Source organism: Protopterus annectens, chromosome 3.part1, assembly GCF_019279795.1.
Source record: "Protopterus annectens isolate FY-2018-M chromosome 3.part1, PAN1.0, whole genome shotgun sequence".
Lineage (NCBI taxonomy): Eukaryota > Metazoa > Chordata > Ceratodontiformes > Protopteridae > Protopterus > Protopterus annectens.
Window position 1 is genome coordinate 18,916,844 of NC_056732.1, and position 18,198 is coordinate 18,935,041.

The 18,198-nt window shown below is 41.0% G+C and overlaps 1 protein-coding gene across 3 annotated transcripts in view; it reads right to left on the bottom strand.

The window, feature by feature from the left end:
* L3MBTL4 (L3MBTL histone methyl-lysine binding protein 4) overlaps window positions 1-18,198 on the bottom strand; it is a 2,903,854-nt gene that overhangs the window by 1,299,112 nt on the left and 1,586,544 nt on the right. For all 3 annotated transcript variants that reach the window (XM_044066510.1, XM_044066511.1, XM_044066512.1), the window contains one exon: window positions 10,664-10,774. In XM_044066510.1, coding sequence (XP_043922445.1) covers window positions 10,664-10,774 — 111 coding nt within the window. The remainder of the gene's footprint in view (window positions 1-10,663; window positions 10,775-18,198) is intronic.

Genomic DNA, 18,198 nt, shown 5'->3' on the forward strand with positions numbered 1-18,198 from the left:
TTACCCTTAGTTTCTTGTTTCTTGTGCTGTCTATGGGGGTGGGTTTGACTTTTGAGCCTTGCCTAAAAAAGGCACTATGGGGGTGGCAAGAGCCTTTACCAATATCCGAAAGCCCAGTGGTGACAGGTGCAAGCCGTCCCTAGCGAAGCAACATGGCTTGTCGAGCATGTCATCCCAGGCTGACAGACACTGGATCCCCTTTGAATGACACCAAAATTTTAGCCAATTGTTAAAATCGATCATTTTGTCTTTGTACTGTGGCATCATTCTAGGTGAGGGTAAGATGCTGCTCAAGGTCAGGGTCATACCAGCCTGGGCTACATGATCAGAGAGCTCCTCTATGCCTCTTTTCATGTAGTCCAGGGAGGTACGTCTCAGGTCATTCACACCAGGATGTACAATGACTGAGTCATATTTGTATTTGCTTTGGAGTGACCTGAGTGCTTGCGTTATGTGGCGGATCCTAGCACCCGACAGGCAGCTCACTGTACCTTCTCTTTATTCAGCCTGGTGAGCGGGATGTCAGTGTGTCTGACAATAGAGTCACCTATTACAAGAGTATCAGGTGTGTTATTCAGCCTTAAGGGCTGTGGCTGCTTGGCACACTGACTTTGTGGGTTATGTGTTGTGAGTGTTTTGTTTTGAGGTAGCGTTTGCTTGGATGTCTGCTTTGGAGGTCTCTGTTGCTTAGGTAGATTTTTATTTAGAGCCTCCGAGCATGTTTTTGTGTATTTATGTATTTGGTTCGCTGATGTGGTGGGACTATGTCATACTGCAATTGTGTTGTGTGAGGTTACCTTCTCCTCCTGACTGGTTACACCAGTTTAGAGATGAGAGAGCTCAGCTTCCAGTTTGGCTAAATAGTTGCATCTCTTACATATATTTGAACCTGTTTGGAGGAGGAGAGGGTTGTCCGTGTACATGAGACAGTTGTAACATTGCCTCAAAATTCCCAGATTCACCATCTGGACTGGAGAGGAAACCATTGACTGACCTTTGGACATGCTAGAATAATAGAGGGAAACTGAATTTAATATGGACCAATAGAGGACACGGTAATCGTAGAGAGTATAAGAGTAAGTAGTGCTTATGGTTTAATAGTGCTAACTTGTAGGATTACTTAATTGGACCAGTGAAAGGCCTTAGAATGAGAATATGGTGTTTAAATTGAGAGATAGAGCAGTTCTAAGGGAAAAAGTGAAGAGCAGACTTTGTGGAGCCAGGAATAGTTTAAACCCAATTAGGCGGCACTGCCCGCTGTTGCGCTATGCTCAAAAACGCGCAAAACCACACAAAACAGGGTTTTAAGAGAGGAAGATGAAGGAGTTTTGGAATTGACCCAAAATGGCCAATAAAAACTACAGTTTCATGTCAGTAACCACTCCCACAGGGGCAGGCAGGCTGCTAAATGTTTTTCACTGCCACTGATCAACAGAGAGACTTTCCTTTAGCCCAAGCAAAAAATGGCCTCACAGAAACTTACAAACAGTTCAAGAACAGCAAGCCTGTAACTGAACTTTTTTAAATCTCAGAAAAGTGGGAAAAAGCAAGATTTTTTTTGTCTTTTTGTTTTTTTTCAGAGATAGCAGAGGTTCACAGGTATCAACAAGCTATAACAGTGCAGTAAATGACCCCACACAAGAGTGCTAGGCCAAAGACAGATAAAATGCAAGTTTTGAGAAAAAAACGATTTTAAAAATAAGTGCAAACAGGAAATTCAGTAAGCAGCTCTAGGTTGTGCTCTAAATACAGTTACTAATGCAGAAATCAAGTTCAACAAGCCAGGAAAGGCTCAAAATATGCGGCTATGCAGAAAAACTTAGCAAATAAACAGAGGAAAAATACTTAAAATCTCAAAAGTGGCTCCTTTCTTCTCTCAGCGTTTTCTCCTCTTGGTGGGTGCTTCACCAACAGCCAACACGCCTGAAAAGATGCCAAAACCACAAGGCAACCAGGTTTTAAGAGAGGAAGATGAAGGAGTTTTGGAATTGACCCAAAATGGCCAATAAAACTACAGTTTCAAGTCAGTAACCACTCCCACAGGGGCAGGCAGGCTGCTCAATGTTTTTCACTGCCACTGATCAACAGAGAGACTTCCCTTTAGCCCAAGCAAAAAATGGCCTCACAGAAACTTACAAACAGTTCAAGAACAGCAAGCCTGTAACTGAACTTTTTTAAATCTCAGAAAAGTGGGGAAAAATGCAAGATTTTTTTTGTTTTTTTCAGAGATAGCAGAGGTTCACAAGTATCAACAAGTTATAACAGTGCAGTAAATGACCCCACACAAGAGTGCTAGGCCAAAGACAGATAAAATGCAAGTTTTGAGAAAAAAACGATTTTAAAAATAAGTGCAAACAGGAAAGTCAGTAAGCAGCTCTAGGTTGTGCTCTAAATACAGTTACTAATGCAGAAAGCAATGTATGTTGAGCTTGTTTCCTATTTGCTTTTAATTTTTTACTTTGATCATGTTTTCCCCATGAAACAAGTAGATAGTTGTTGTCAGGCAGCAGGTCTTTTTTGGATAAAAAACATTTTTACAAGTGGGGGTGTCAAAGAGATTGCTACTTTCAGCATGTTACTTGGTACTTTAATAAAGCTGAATATAAATTATAATTAGAACCGCAGTGTACTTGGTACTTTAATAAAGCTGAATATAAATTATAATTAGAACCGCAGTGCAAGGAGAAGTGGTTTGAGTTGAGTGCTGCTTGTTTTTTTATACTTGATTTTAACTGGCATTCCAGTAATGTATTTAAAAAGTAATTAATTTTTTCATGCCTCACAACCTTTTTTTTTCCATATAGATATTAAGTAAGCTGCCATGCAGCCAATGGATTGAAATATTTTTTTTTCTTCTACACTTTCCTTTTTTCTTGACTGGACTCTCATAATGATAATTTGGCACCCAGGGCAGTGTATTTAATTAAAGTTACAGTTTTTGTGGCTTTGATCATGGCTCCTCCCCCTTCTAATTGGCCACACCCATTCCCATTGACCCCACCCATTCAGCTGTCTCCTGCAGCTCCCCCCTTTGTTTTGAAGTCACCAACCACTACTGCTATTCTGAGACTATTACTCCTTTCACCAAACTCATTCCCAAATTCAGAAACATGGAACTACTACTAGTAAATCTTCACTTGAATAGTAGGAAAAAAGTTATGTACTACCACACTCTACATTCCACCAGGGCAAAATACATCTACTATACAAGACATTCTATCCTGGTCAACCTTAAATATATGTAATGAAACCATAATTCTGGGTGATACCACTATAAATTGGCAGTCTCCTATCTCCAACACTCCTTCCCATAGCATTAACTTGCACAGGTTTACTCAACTCATCACAGACCCCACACATACTGGAAATAACCATTCCGTTTCAACTCTAGACTGGGTACTGGTCTCTCATCCTCACAGATAAACCAAGAGTGGAACCCTCCCCAATACCTTAAGTGATCCTAGATCCCAACTGCATGTAGGCAAATCATGTTCTCTAAGAACAACTAGAACTCTTACAAAGCTCAACCAACAGATATTTCTAGATACCCTAAAAACACACAACTGGCAACCAACCAAACTTCTACCCTTAGAAGACACAGTTACCTACTTTAATAAAATCATTCTTGACACTCTAAATAGTCTTGACCACTCTCGCACCAAAAGAATCAAAATTAACCACGCCCCCTTGGCTTACTAAACAGACTAAACAACTCCTTACTTCCAGGGACAAAGCATGTAAGGAATGGCATAAAAATAAAACTCAACAAAATGAAATCAAATATAAACAACTTCGAAATACTGCCAAAAAGGGTGTCATATATGACAAAAGACAGTACTTCTCCTTCAAGTTTTCTACCCAACAAAACAACCCAAAAGTTTTCTGGAAATGAGTCTTTTCTCTCCTAAACCCATGAACCCAGGAAAACCCTACCCCTTCTCCTGGCAAAGCCCTCAAGATATTGCCCAAGCTTTCAACCACCACTTTATCAACACTATCCAAAACCTAGTTAACACCCTAACTCAACAAACCTGCACAGATCCACATATACAACTATAACAATAACCCACCCATCTACCCCCTTTATCATCCAACCTGTACCTACCTCTCTCATATGCCAACTAGTCTCCAAACTAAAGACATGCTCCTTCTCCACCGATGGCCTTTGTGCCAAATATCTAAAAGCAGCTGCTGATTCCACATCTTTCTCCATCAGTATTCTCATAAATCATTCCATCGCAGAAGCTTATGTCTCTCAACTCTGGAAAAACTCCAGTTACCCCTTACACAAAGCTGGAAATACCAATGACCTCTCCAACTGTCGGCCTATCTCTATACTCTCACCTCTATCAAAAATTCTAGAAAAATGTATGCAGTCACAACTGCTTAAACATCTTACTGACAACACTTTGCTAGCACTTACCCAAAATGGTTTTCTCCCGGCTCATAGCATTACCACAGCCTTATTGTCCTTTACCAATACTGTATACAGAGCTGTTGACAATGGTCTACTAACGTCAGTCATACTACTAGATCTGTCAAAAGCTTTCGATACAGTGTCCCAACCAAAACTACTGTCACAACTCAAATCCATATACTGCTCCCCAAATACTCTATCCTGGTTCCAAAGCTACCTCCACAACAGAAAACAATTAGTTAGATGGAAAAACAGACAATCTGATTACCTTATCAACAATACAGGAGCCACTCAAGGGTCTATCCTCGGGCCCTTGTGCTTTAATATATTTATCAATAACCTCCATATGGCCTCCCAGAAAAGAACAATAATCCAGTATGCAGACGATTCGACAATTATTACCTCTACTAATAATTTCTCAGATCTCCTAGAATTAACACAAAGAGCTTTTACATCCATAGAATCCTGGCTTTCTGAAGCCCAAATGGCACTTAATCCCAAAAAGTCAAAATTATTACTATTCAAACCCAAACTTCAAACTCAAGACTTTAAAATAGTCTCTCTAAATAATACTGTAATTGAAACTGTTAAAACATCTAAACTTACAATTACAATTGATGACAAAGTCACATTTTAAAACCACATACTCAGCACAATCAAAAAGACCCATTTTAAACTTGGCAAGCTATATACATAAAAACATTACCAGGACACATCTACCAAGTTACAACTAGCAAACAGTTTTCTTCTCCCCTTCCTCCTTTACGGTAGCCCCATTTTTACCAACCTAAACTCACATCTATTAAATACATTACAATCTTATTATAAAATACCAAACTTTGTGTCCAATATGCTAGCTCGCACGCACCAATGCCTGGCCATTAAATCTTTAAATTGGTTTGAATTCCCTCAGTATCTACAATACAACCAACCAACCCTTACCTATAAAATTACTTAACAACCCAAATTACTGCCCTTTTCTACGATTTATAATACAAATATACCCAAACTCGGACCCTAAGGTCATCTAATAAACAACTTCTAGCTATTACCAAACCTAACAAAAGAGCTGGACAATGCCTGCATTCCCATACCATTGCCAAATTGTGGAATGCTCTTCTGCCATCAATCACCTAACTAGACTATGTAAGAACTTTCAAAACAGCTCTCAAGGACCACTTTCTTAACTCCCATATCTGTCCCTGTAGCCACATAACTAAATCTCCATAAGCCTATTTCCTAATCCTACAGTCTTCGTTTTTTTTAGTTTAGGTTAACCACTATGTCACTACTGCTATAGTTTTTGTTCATGAAACTTGTATGATTCTGTATGATTGTTTTACCAACCAGTTTCCATACATATGTAATTTTTCTGCTCATTTTTATATACTATGTTATGTTATATTTCAATGTAATTCTTTTTGTGGAGCTTTTCTCCCTCGGCCTCCACTGAAAAATGGGTATTTGGCCCACTGGACTTTTCCGGTCAGCAAATGACAATAAATAAATAATAAATGAGACTATGAAGCTATATCCCAAGCTAACATGGCTAGTCTGCAAAGGGGGGTACAACCTGGCCCCCCTTGCTTCTTGAAATACTTTGATATTGTCTGAAACCACTATGAAGAGGTCCCAGGGACCAAAGATGGTTCAGAGAGTTGAGTGCCTTGATCAAGACAAGTAACTCCTAGATATGTATGTGCCTGCATCTGTCCTTGGTGTCCTACACACCTGTACTTTCATCCCTCCTAAAACTGCCCCCTAAGCAAAGTCCACATCTGTGATGATGGACTGCTCTGAAATAGGGAAGGAAAAGGGGATACCTGGATTTAAGGATACCTACTACTGCCACCAAAAGATTTCTCTTCTAACAAACCCCAACACTGGGATTTGAAAAGACAAAGGGTGTTGATGCTGGGACCAAAGAGATTTCAGATATTACTGTATCTTTCTCATGTGGAGTCTTGCCAGGGGTATCATGAGAATTATAGATGCTATAAGACCCAAAATCCTGAGGTATTCCTTCGAAGTGACCAAAGTCTGAGTGGAAAACCTTAGAAGCAGACATAAATAAAGATCTATTTTCTCCTGTTGAAGAAAAGCTCTTTCAACTGAGGTGTCTAGTTGATGTCCCCAGGAACACAATCCTATGTGATGGAGTCAAGACTTTTGACTGTACTCTTGGAATCCCCAGCTTATATAAGAGATTTCTCACCCAAGAGACAGAGATTCCTGGCACTCTGAAAAAGACTCTGCAAAGATAAGCAAATTTTCCAAACATGGAAAAATGTGGATACCCTATAGACTGCAATGAGCTATAACTGGAGCTAGACACTTCGTGAACACTCTTGGTGCAATAGATAGTCCAAAGGCTAAGGCAGACAATTGACAATGCATTTCAGACATAAAAAATCCTAAGAAACATCTGGATGAATAGGGATGTGATGATATGCATCTTATAAGTCTAGTATTACTAGAAAATTTGAAAGAGGAAGATGAGGTAACAGGCTGTGAAGTGACGTCATTGTGAAACCGGGCACTATCACAAACAGGGTCAGGAAAGAAAGATCCAGAACTGGTCTCCAAGCATCATTTTTCTTTGGCACTAGGCCATCCTTGAATAAAAATCCATCTCACATGGGAAGGAGGAACTGGCTCTATCAGTGCTTGGGACAGCATCTGATGAAGAACAGGTAAAAACAAAACAGTCTGATGTGGAGGATGAGATTAACCACCTAAAAAGTGCAATTTCCTCCCACTGTTTTCTGCAACCTTGATGAATGAAATTCAAAACCTACTTGTCTGAAGCACTGTTGCAAAGAGAAAAATGGAGATTAAGAGTTACTGGAACAAAAAGGGAGCCAGGATAGGTGCGGGTCATGAGGTCTCCTGACTAGACATTCAGACACACTGGACTGTCTTTGGTTTTGTGAGTTAAGAAACTTGTTTCTTGAACTCCCTTTGCCATTCCTCCTTAAACATCTATTTACTTGTATTCTGCTGAGACTGTATAGTCTGTTTGCTTATTTTTTTTGCTAATGGAAGATGAGAAAGAAAAGTCAACCAGACCACTAGAAAATGAGAGCTAAAAAATCTTACAGCTTCCCTGGATCAGCTTGCCCTTTCATCACACTTTTTGATCACCTTTGCAACAGAGGGGCCAAACACTACATCTTTATCCAAGGAAAAATTTAAAATCTCATTTTTATCATCTGTAAGGTGCTGAGAATGCAGACATTCAAACTTCCTTAAACCAGTACCAGTGATCAGTGGTCATAATCCTGGAGGATACTGGAGGAAGTATCAACAGAGTGTACAAACACTGCAAAGAATGAGTAGTGACCTGTGCAACAGAAGTAACTTAAGTTATTTAAAGCAGACTTTTTGTCGCAAGAAGAAACTGTGAAATTATGAGGAATGTTTATCTGCAATTTGTCAGAACAAACTAGCATATGTACCTGACAATTCAAAATTCTGAAAACCAAAGCTGCAGAGTATACACGTTTTCCCATAACTATCAATAATTTTCTCATCCTTTTCAGAAAGAGTAGGATTGGAATTAACTAAGTACTTAGTTGTAGTGGGCCTAACTACGGCTACAACTGCTGGGTCAGGTTTGGGAACATCCTACCTGCCCTTTTAGGGGCGGCTGGCTACCTAACAAGGACACTGCAGGCAGTAACACACACAGTACATCCTCTATAGCTGAAAGATCAGGAGGAATGGGTGTAAGTTCTGGAAAATTCTTCTGTTACCTCATAGTATTTTCTAAAGGACTGAGAAACCTCAGTGTTCTCCCACTGAAAACACTCTCACATTCTAGCAACTGTCTCAGGGAAAAATAAATCCCCCGCAGGGAGAATCAGAAACTGAGCTCTTCTCTGAGACTGAATCAAAAATCTAAGGAAAAATCTGGATATGTCCCGGCATCTTCCTTTTCCAATTCATAACCTTGAATCTCTTCAGAAAAACAGGAATCCCTCCTTCTTTTACTAGAAACTACTTTACAAGAAGGATTAATAGCCTGAATTAACTCCTGGACAAGACCCAGTAAACTACTCCTGTGTAAAGACATTTGAGGAGGAGTAAATTCATGCTTTTTTGTTTCTTTTTGACAAGAAAAGTAGGGCCATCTGTGTTACCAACAGCAGCAGCTGCTCTCACAGGGAAAATGGGCACAGCATTCTCGCACAACAGGGAAACCTTTCCAGTTCCCTCTCCCAGAACCGACAAAAGTGGCTTTCCCTTGTTCACTAAGGGGATGCTAAGAGCTACAGTGGATGTGGCTAGCCCCCTGTCCATAGCGGCTGTAGGTGCTACACAGGAGGTATCCGGGGTAAAAGACGAGGGGTGTGATGTACAACAAATGGCCACAGCAGAGTCACCCATATGCAGCTGAAGCAAACTGTTAGCCTGCTGTGGTGGCAAAGGCTGTTTGCTTAACTTTTTCTATTTGGGGCTGGAAGAAGCACCAACAATGGGACCGGAAATCTGTTCCATGGTCAGGCTAAAAATGGTGTCTCTCTACCAGGGGCAACAAGCAACAAATGCCAGTAAAACTACCAGTCCACAAAAGTTAACTTTTTTAACAGAAAAAAAAACACAGTAAACAACACTTTCAAACCTATGCCAGCCCTACCAAGGAAAAAAAAAATTTTTTTCACAGAACATATGTTTTCAGTTAGTTAGCACTACTTTTAAATGAGTGCTCCATTTAAAAGTATGTTACAGTCTAAAGACAGTCGGTTAAAACACAACACTCAACTTTAAAATAACCTTTCTGAAGAGTAACGTAATGAAACATCAATACATTTAAGAAAATATAAGTTTTTTCCCCAAAAGGAAATTATGTGTCTGGCAAAGGAAAGCACAAGCTGACTGTCGATCCTCAAAATCATCAGATGAGTGCAATCTTCGACAGCAGTAAAGGATCCTCAAAACCATCAGATGAGTGCAATCTTCGACAGCAGGAAAGGATCCTCAAAACCATCAGATGAGTGCAATCTTCGAGAGGAGTAAAGGATCCTCAAAACCATCAGATGAGTGCAATCTTCAACAGCAGTAAAGGATCCTCAAAACCATCAGATGAGTGCAATCTTCGAGAGGAGTAAAGGATCCTCAAAACCATCAGATGAGTGCAATCTTCGACAGCAGTAAAGGATCCTCAAAACCATCAGATGAGTGCAATCTTCGACAGCAGGAAAGGATCCTCAAAACCATCAGATGAGTGCAATCTTCGATAGCAGTAAAGGATCCTCAAAACCATCAGATGAGTGCAATCTTCGACAGCAGTAAAGGATCCTCAAAACCATCAGATGAGTGCAATCTTCGACAGCAGTAAAGGATCCTCAAAACCATCAGATGAGTGCAATCTTCGATAGCAGTAAAGGATCCTCAAAACCATCAGATGAGTGCAATCTTCGACAGCAGTAAAGGATCCTCAAAACCATCAGATGAGTGCAATCTTCGACAGCAGTAAAGGATCCTCAAAACCATCAGATGAGTGCAATCTTCGACAGCAGGAAAGGATCCTCAAAACCATCAGATGAGTGCAATCTTCGACAGCAGTAAAGGATCCTCAAAACCATCAGATGAGTGCAATCTTCGACAGCAGTAAAGGATCCTCAAAACCATCAGATGAGTGCAATCTTCGAGAGGAGTAAAGGATCCTCAAAACCATCAGATGAGTGCAATCTTCGAGAGGAGTAAAGGATCCTCAAAATCATCAGATGAGTGCAATCTTCGACAGCAGTAAAGGATCCTCAAAACCATCAGATGAGTGCAATCTTCGACAGCAGTAAAGGATCCTCAAAACCATCAGATGAGTGCAATCTCTGACAGCAGTAAAGGATCCTCAAAACCATGAGATGAGTGCAATCTTCGACAGGAGTAAAGGATCCTCAAAACCATCAGATGAGTGCAATCTTCGACAGCAGTAAAGGATCCTCAAAACCATCAGATGAGTGCAATCTTCGACAGCAGTAAAGGATCCTCAAAACCATCAGATGAGTGCAATCTTCAACAGCAGTAAAGGTCTGAAAGGCTTCGCCCAGACTTGCTTTTTAGTCAGTTCAGTACAAGCTGCTTGACAGTTTGGGCACATGGAAGGTGCCCTGAAGCTTTGGAAGCTGGCCAGTCTTTACATCATTGGCGGGATATAACCCATATAGCTAAGGTGACTGCAGCAGTGATCAATATGATGAACATACAGACATATTTGAAATACCTAATAATGACAGCACTTACCTTTATTCTGTGGTCATCAGTGTCCACAATGGTGGAGACTCGTATCAATACAGGATTCCGTTTATCAACAACTTCAAGCTTCATATTCACTAAAAATCCATGTGGTGCTTTCTGAAACAAAATACAAAAATATAGGCAAGCTAATTATATGTGTTCTTCCAGAGAGAATGAAACAATTCAAAGGAATGAAATCAGTGCCATAAAAAACAAATAACTAATTCTAATGTCTGGCAGCTTTAGACCACAGGTATATTAATAAGCTTGCCTGACACTTTAGTCTAAATGATCAAGGCTAACAGCTGCACATCAGCCTCACTCTGTAGTCCTGGCTTTGAGTCACTCAGTCACCCTTTGTCTACTCCTGTCTCTGAAGACGTCATAAAAGTTGACAGAGCTCCGGAGTCATCTCTGAAACAAAGTACTGGTGCCTCATGGGTTTACTCAGTCAATGCACCAAACAACACTTTTTCATAATGTCTCTCATTATGAAGCGAACTTTCAATACGTTTTACATAGACAAGTCCTCTGCCCTTGTCAGTTTTCATAATCCTAGTGTCTGTTTGAAAGGCTAACAAGTGTTTCCTTTCCTATCAGTGACATACAGTAATGTCTTTCAGCATCCAGTTTGCTCAAAATTTTTGTAAAATCTTTTTCGCAAGCCCTATTAAATGCTAACATGGTTTGGTTGAGGGGTGGATTAAAGATACTATCCCTTTTAAGAACTGCATTTTTGTTAATGAAAGGCATACTGTTAAAAGCAAAGAGAGGGTAAGCTTTCCTGTGACGAGTTTCAGTTCTATCAATATTTTATCTATTCTGGCACTTTTGAGTTGGCACAAAGCTGGAAATGTTTACACAGTATACTTAATTCTGTAAGGATGGTTACTTAAATTTACAATGTCAAACACAATGGGTGTAGTATGCATTTCATTAAGAACTGTGAAAACCAATGAATATTCATTGGCATGACCAGATGAAGTAATCCAAATAATTTACTGAATTAAAGAACTGGCTAGCAATTCCCTGTAGAGAAGTGCTGTCTTTTCCTGGGGTGGGAGGGTGACATGGAGTTCTCTGTAGTCCATATAAAAACTGGTGATCATTTCTATAATTCTAGGAGCTATTCTGATTCTTATTAGCAATTCTAGCGGAGCATCGTAGTGAAAAAAAGAGGGCAGCTTTTGGTACTTTATTGCTTTCTGGGTCACCTGCTGGCTCACTCACTTTTGGATTTTTAGTAAAATTTGATTTTACAGTTTTTCATGGATTTTTGGTAATCTTTGATTTTACAGTTTTTCATTCCTGGAACAGCAGCAGCTGTGACATTTTTGCAGTTATTTAATTCTCTCATAAATTTATCAGTCTTTTTTTAATGGCTTCTTTGTCCAGTACCTGTCATCTAATATAAAAAGAAGTTATGTACTTACCATAATGTTCCATGTGAGCTGTTTATCTCACCTTTATTCTCACTGATGGGTTCGGAGCCGATCCTCAGCTCTGACACGGCCGATAGCAAAGCTCAAGTTTTGCCAGTAGCTCGAGACCAAGCCCCTTATCCCACAATGCACTGCTGGAATTATCTCAGATCTAGTTTGCCGCGGCAAGAGAGATCTCGGTGATCCAGCTAGCTCGGACCATTTGTGATAAAAAACCAGCAAGTTTTGATAAAAAAAAACTTTCTTTTTTGTTTTAGAGTTTTTCATAAGATAGTTGTGTGTTAGTGTTGGAAAATTAGATAATAGAATCTATAGTTTTGGATAGTTAGTGCCCTATTGGCTTAGTTGTTTTGTGCGGGCCTTTAGCCCTATTTAGACTTATTAATATTTTTCTAATAGTCAGGGTTTTTCTCTGTGGGCCTCTTTAGCCCTACATTTGTAATCTATAGTTAATTGTTATAGATAGTGCCCGGATTGGGCTTAGTTGCTTTGTGGGTCTTTACAAGTTAAGTAAGGACTTTACTGTCTTAGTTTTTGCAGTATACTGGTTTCTTTTACTTAATTATGTCAGTGAGAATAAACGGCGAGATTTAACAACTTCACATATATCATTATATACGCAATGATTAAAAAAAGCTTAATGTTCTGCAAAGATTTTGAAATTTTCAGGGTCTTCTAATAGTGTGGCAATTTCCACCACATTCTGCCTGGTAAGCATTTATAAAAGTTTACAACCTGTTTTACTGAACAATTTCACCATTTCTTGACAAAGGTTCTTAATTTGTAATGGTGTCACTGGGGAATTTATATATTCTGAACCCCTTAGAAACTCCCACTGCCTTGATGCTTTAATAGAAGAAATTATTGTCCTGCTGCAACGTGTGACACTTTTAGCTTTTTGACAAGATCTTGCAGGACACCATTCAAATCGGGAAATATTTATTGTGTACCATAACTTTAGTGCACTAATTGGTAAGAAAATCAGCTTTGGGGCAATCAGTGCTTGCCTCAAATCTCTAACAGAATCTGTTATACTACTACAACCTCATTCAGTTGTTAAACCATAAAATGAACCAACATAATCTGGATTACCTGCTGTATTACTGTGGTTGAAAAATAAATCATGTCTACTTAGCATAAATGTAGATGTTCACAATATCTTCACTGCTGCAGTAATGACAACTTCAGATTTCCTTGCTGTGGAAGCCCTAGGCCTTTCCAAATGCCAGAGACATTTCGACCTCCAGGCCTAAAATACACCTCCTTCCTGATGTTAGTATGTCTGTGTATAATGGTCGGTCAGTGTCACATTATCAGGTCTTTATAGCTCCCCCAGGAACTGGTTCCCCCACACCTAGGAGCACAAGGCATCCAATTAGCCCCCATTGGACTACTGCAAAGGGGGGGCCTGAATCCTAAACTAGTGGGGAAGGGGATCCTAAGGATTAGGGAATAGGGGGAGCCCACCCTAACTCTTGGGTGAGACTGATGGGAAGGTGGGTTGGAAAGAATACTGCAACAATGAAGACAGTCGAACATCTAAATTTATGCTAAGTAAACACAACTGTACTGTGTTCATCATGTTTCACTGCTGCAGTAATAACAACCTGGAAAGAATTCAAAGGCAAAGGAGTGGGTCGTTTCAAACAGGTTAGGCTCAAGTCAGAAGACCCTTCAAGACAGCAAACCTAGCCCTGGTCCTAGAAAAGACTGGTCGATTGTAATATTTGACAAAGGTGTGAAAAGATGACCAGGTGGCAGCTTCCATGATTTCTCTGGTGGGAACTCCCTCTAAGAAAGGCTGTAGTTCATTGGTTCATAGGTTCATACTAGGCTATCTGCCCTAGGGCATTTATAAGCCTAGCCAGAGTGTGTTTGGCTTTCGCCACCCATTTTAAATTTATTTTGCTATGCCCTTTTTCGAGGTTAGCATACTGTGCCTCTGTCTAACAGTGACACAGAAGTGATACCTGGGGTAAACCTACGATCTCCCATCCACTCATCAAGATTCCTCTTGAAGAGAGTCAATGAGGGACTCTGCCTAACCTGGACTGGGATTTTATTCCAGAGTGAAGGGAGCCTCTGGGTTATGAATCTGTCCCTCCAGCATGTCCTATTTATTTCAGTGCTGAGGTTCAAGTCTCTCGAGCGCGTAGCTTGATGGGATTTTCTGAGGTGCAGCATGTCCATTAATTCCGGGTTGGACATGGCTTTATACGTCAGGCACAGATCGCCTCTGAACAGGTGGTATGCCACTGAGTAGAGCTGGAGTTTCTTTAATCGGGCAGCATATGGCATCTGTTTGAGCCCTTTGATCCTCTTGGTGAGGTACTTTTGGGGTCTTTCCTGTTGCTGCAGGTGTCTGGTAAGGTACATCCCAAAAGGGGCATTGTACTCAATTATGGGCCTGATGAGGGATGAGTAAAGAGGCATGAGTTGTAGCCCTGGTGGGATGTGTTTTGATTTGAATAGGGACCTGTTTACCATAGCTCCTGTAGCAGAAAGCAATGCAGTTACAGATCCGCTTGAAAATTATAGTTATGTACTTACCATAACTTCTGTGTTATCCGTAGGCACCATTCATCACTTGTGGGTCTTGGATCTGATATCAGATCCGAGCTGGCAACACTTAGCAGCTTAGCTCAAGCTCCTCCCCTCCCATAATACTCTGCTGCCCTCTAACCCCTCAGATCTCATTTGCCATGCGTGAAGACAGACGCAGATTGCTAAGCTCCTCCATTAGAACACTGGTGGGATGTGTTCTGATTTGAACAGGGACCCATTTGCCATAGCACCTGTAGCAGAAAGCAATGCAGTTACAGATCCACTTGAAAACAGTTTGTTTGCTTGCTTACTGTTTTCCCCATTTTGCTGCTAGCAAAGACCACAAAAAGCCGGTCTGGTTTCTTTATGTTCTTGTTCTCGTCCAAGTAATATATGAGCTGACTATAAAAATACAGAGAGTAAAGTACACATTCTCCCTTGTTTTGAGGATTAGGTAAGAGGGCCAGGAGGTGTATGGACTGGTTAAAAGATATATCAGCAACCACTTTCAGCATGAAAGGATTTGTCTGGAGACTTACCCTGTCAGGGTGTAAAATCAAGAAGGCTTAGTACACACTAGGGCTTGCAATTCTGACACCCTCCTAGCTAAGGTTATAGCCATCAGAAACGCAGACTTCCAGGAAGGAAACATTGTAAAAAGTGGCTACAGGTTCAAATGGCGGCAGGATAAGGTTCTCCAAATCAAAACTGACATCATGGAGGATGAAAGAACTCTCCTGGGAGGTCTGAGATGGGTGATGCCCTTCAAAAATCGTTTCAAAAGGAGTATAGAAAAAAAAGGTGGCTGCAACGGCAGGAAAGGCAGAGAGGGCAGACACATGACATTTGATTGAAAAGTGAGCCAGGTTGGAGCTAAATAGCTCAGCTAAATAGGTTAACACCAGAGGAAGTTTTGCTAATAGTAGAAGCTGACCTCTGGAGAAGCACCAGGCTGTAAGATCTTTTCCATTTTGATATGTATGGTTTTCTAGTATGTTTTCTATCTTCATTCAGAATGGCCAGGACATTCTTATCAAACAATATATCCCTTGAAGGGAAAGGATTAAACCATCCATGCCGACAACTTCAAGGTGCTCAGATTGGGGTGTATGAAGATTCCCCTATTCTGGATTAACAACTTCACCTTCTCAGGTATTAGCCAATTTCTGCTTGCTCAGACTGTGGAGCAGAGGAAACTAATGCTGCCTTGGCCAGAAAGGTGCTACTAAGATCACTGTTGGCTCCTCCTCCCTGATCTTCAGTAGTAACCTGGAGATGAGAGGTATGTGAGGGAAGAGAGAGAAAGAGACCCGTCCACTGAAAGGAGAAAGCATCTGCCATCCAGGCTTTGCTGTCTGTGGCCCTTTTGCAATATTTTTCTAATTGCCTGTTTTCTTTTATGGCAAAAAGTATTTTTGGCATACTCCATTTCTGTGTTAGTTTTACAAAAAATATTTATTTGATGTCCAGTCGTGGGTCTGTCTTTGACTGGTTGTTGCCTCCTGACAGGTAGTGGGGAATCAGATGCAGACCCATAGACTGCTCTATTTCCCAAGGCTAAACAACACAGAGGGTAATACTGTGTTCCTCCCGGTTTGTTTATGTCACATCACTGTGGTCTGCCTATCATGCCTTTGAGGACTGTCAACATTTCTTTTTGGTTTATGTAATTTCTTGGGAGTGCTTGGTCCCACATTCCCTGGGCTTGAATATCACTGGAAAGTGTGTCCCAGGCCAGATATGAAACATCTGTGGTTAAGATCCGATTTTCTGGCCGGATTTGAAAGGATATTCTTTTATTGAAAGTGCATACTTGGATACACCACTTTAATTACTTTTTTTCTGGCAAGACAGAAGCTGTATCTTGTGGTTGAAGGAATGACTGTGCTGACACCACACATTCCTGAGATACCACTGAGCCCTCCTCGTGCAGTTTTGCTAAAGAATCATCAATACACACAACGCCATGTATCTCAAGGCGCTCAGGACTTCCCTGGCTGACAGTATTGTCTTCTATCCCCTCCAGTTTTTTCTTCATTTGGTCCAGAAAGGACAACTGTGAGCACTCATGACCAGGGTGGCAGAAGTGTACACTTTCTTGCCAAATCTGCCAAGGGACCTACCCTCATGTTCATTTGAAAAAGGGTTCCTATAGACTCTGCCCTTAGCTCCCGTGACACACCACCTCAGGATCTGCCATAGTGTTTCTAAAAACAGTCTGACATCCTGGGAGCACAAAGCTGGGAGTTGAGCTGCAGAGAAGAGTCAAAAATGACATCATCCACTACCTCTAATATTGGAGGACTAGCAAGAGGTTTGTGCTCAGTGAGTTTTAAAAATTCTGTTAGCCTTTTCTCAGATTAAGGTAATCCTGAGCTTCCCAACTGAATAACTCCCTCATTTTATGGACCGTCTCCCCAAAGGTGAAGTTCCTATGTGGTAAAACTGAGGCAAGATTTTCATCAGACTCTGACTCAGCATGTCAGCCAGTGGACATTTGGTCAACATATGCTAATTCACCTTCAGCAGAGTCACAAGAATCAGTGGACTCCTGGGTGAAGGGTCCTTCTTTCTTTTCCCAACAGAAGATCCTGTAGCAGGGATTCTGGCTGGGCTATGTTGCTTGGTTCTCAAAATTTGTCTGAGATTCTCACCCAGTCTAACTAAATCCTGCTGACAGGCCTGGTGGGACTGAGAACCAGAAAGCCTAGGTTGTGGCAAGTTGGATGCAGCCTTTTTAAACTTGGCTTTTAGCTTAGGTCTGGGTATGGCACTGGATTTACTGAGGTCAAGCCACACTTGGGTGGCCACAGCCTGCGATTAATCCACTGACGACTCCTCTCTAATCCGGGGGACTATGCCCTCCCCCTCAAAAGACCTGGTGTGAGTACTGGAATCAGAGGTCTGCAAAGTGGCCATAGAACCAATGACGACCCAAGTCCTTCAACCTGTGCTGACATGCAGGGAGTTGTTGGTATACTGTGCTCCAAAAGGGTCTTGGTAGAGGCTTCCACTGTGCGCTTGGTCGCCTGAGGGAACTAAAGGCGTCTCTTCTCCTTTGACAATCACAAGTCTGGGTGGACTAGTGGATGGTGAAGATTGTCATCTGCTGCATTAGTGTGCTTAGGATGCTTCTGCAGTTACAAGAAGAGTCAGAGTCACACCTGTACACCATATTGCATGAATGCCCCCATCACCTCCTTTACTTGTCAAAAAACTCAGTTAATGACTCAGTCTTATGCTTAACAGTATGACTAATAGAATGAGCACAGTGGGGAGAATTCTGCATGTCATGCTCCACAACCAGGCAAAAAGTCAGGGAATACAGAAGTTTCAATGTGCAATTTGCTTTCCATGCTGAAGACAAGTATTTGTCTCAGAGAATATCTAATATAGCAATACAATAAAAGGTTTCCATGCTGAAGACAAGTATTTCTCTCAGACAATATCTAATATAGCAATACAATAAAAGGACGAAAATGGTTCTCCAACAAGGCATCGAGATTTGGAAGCTCTCTGCCACAGACTGACCGACAATATCGACATACTGGATGT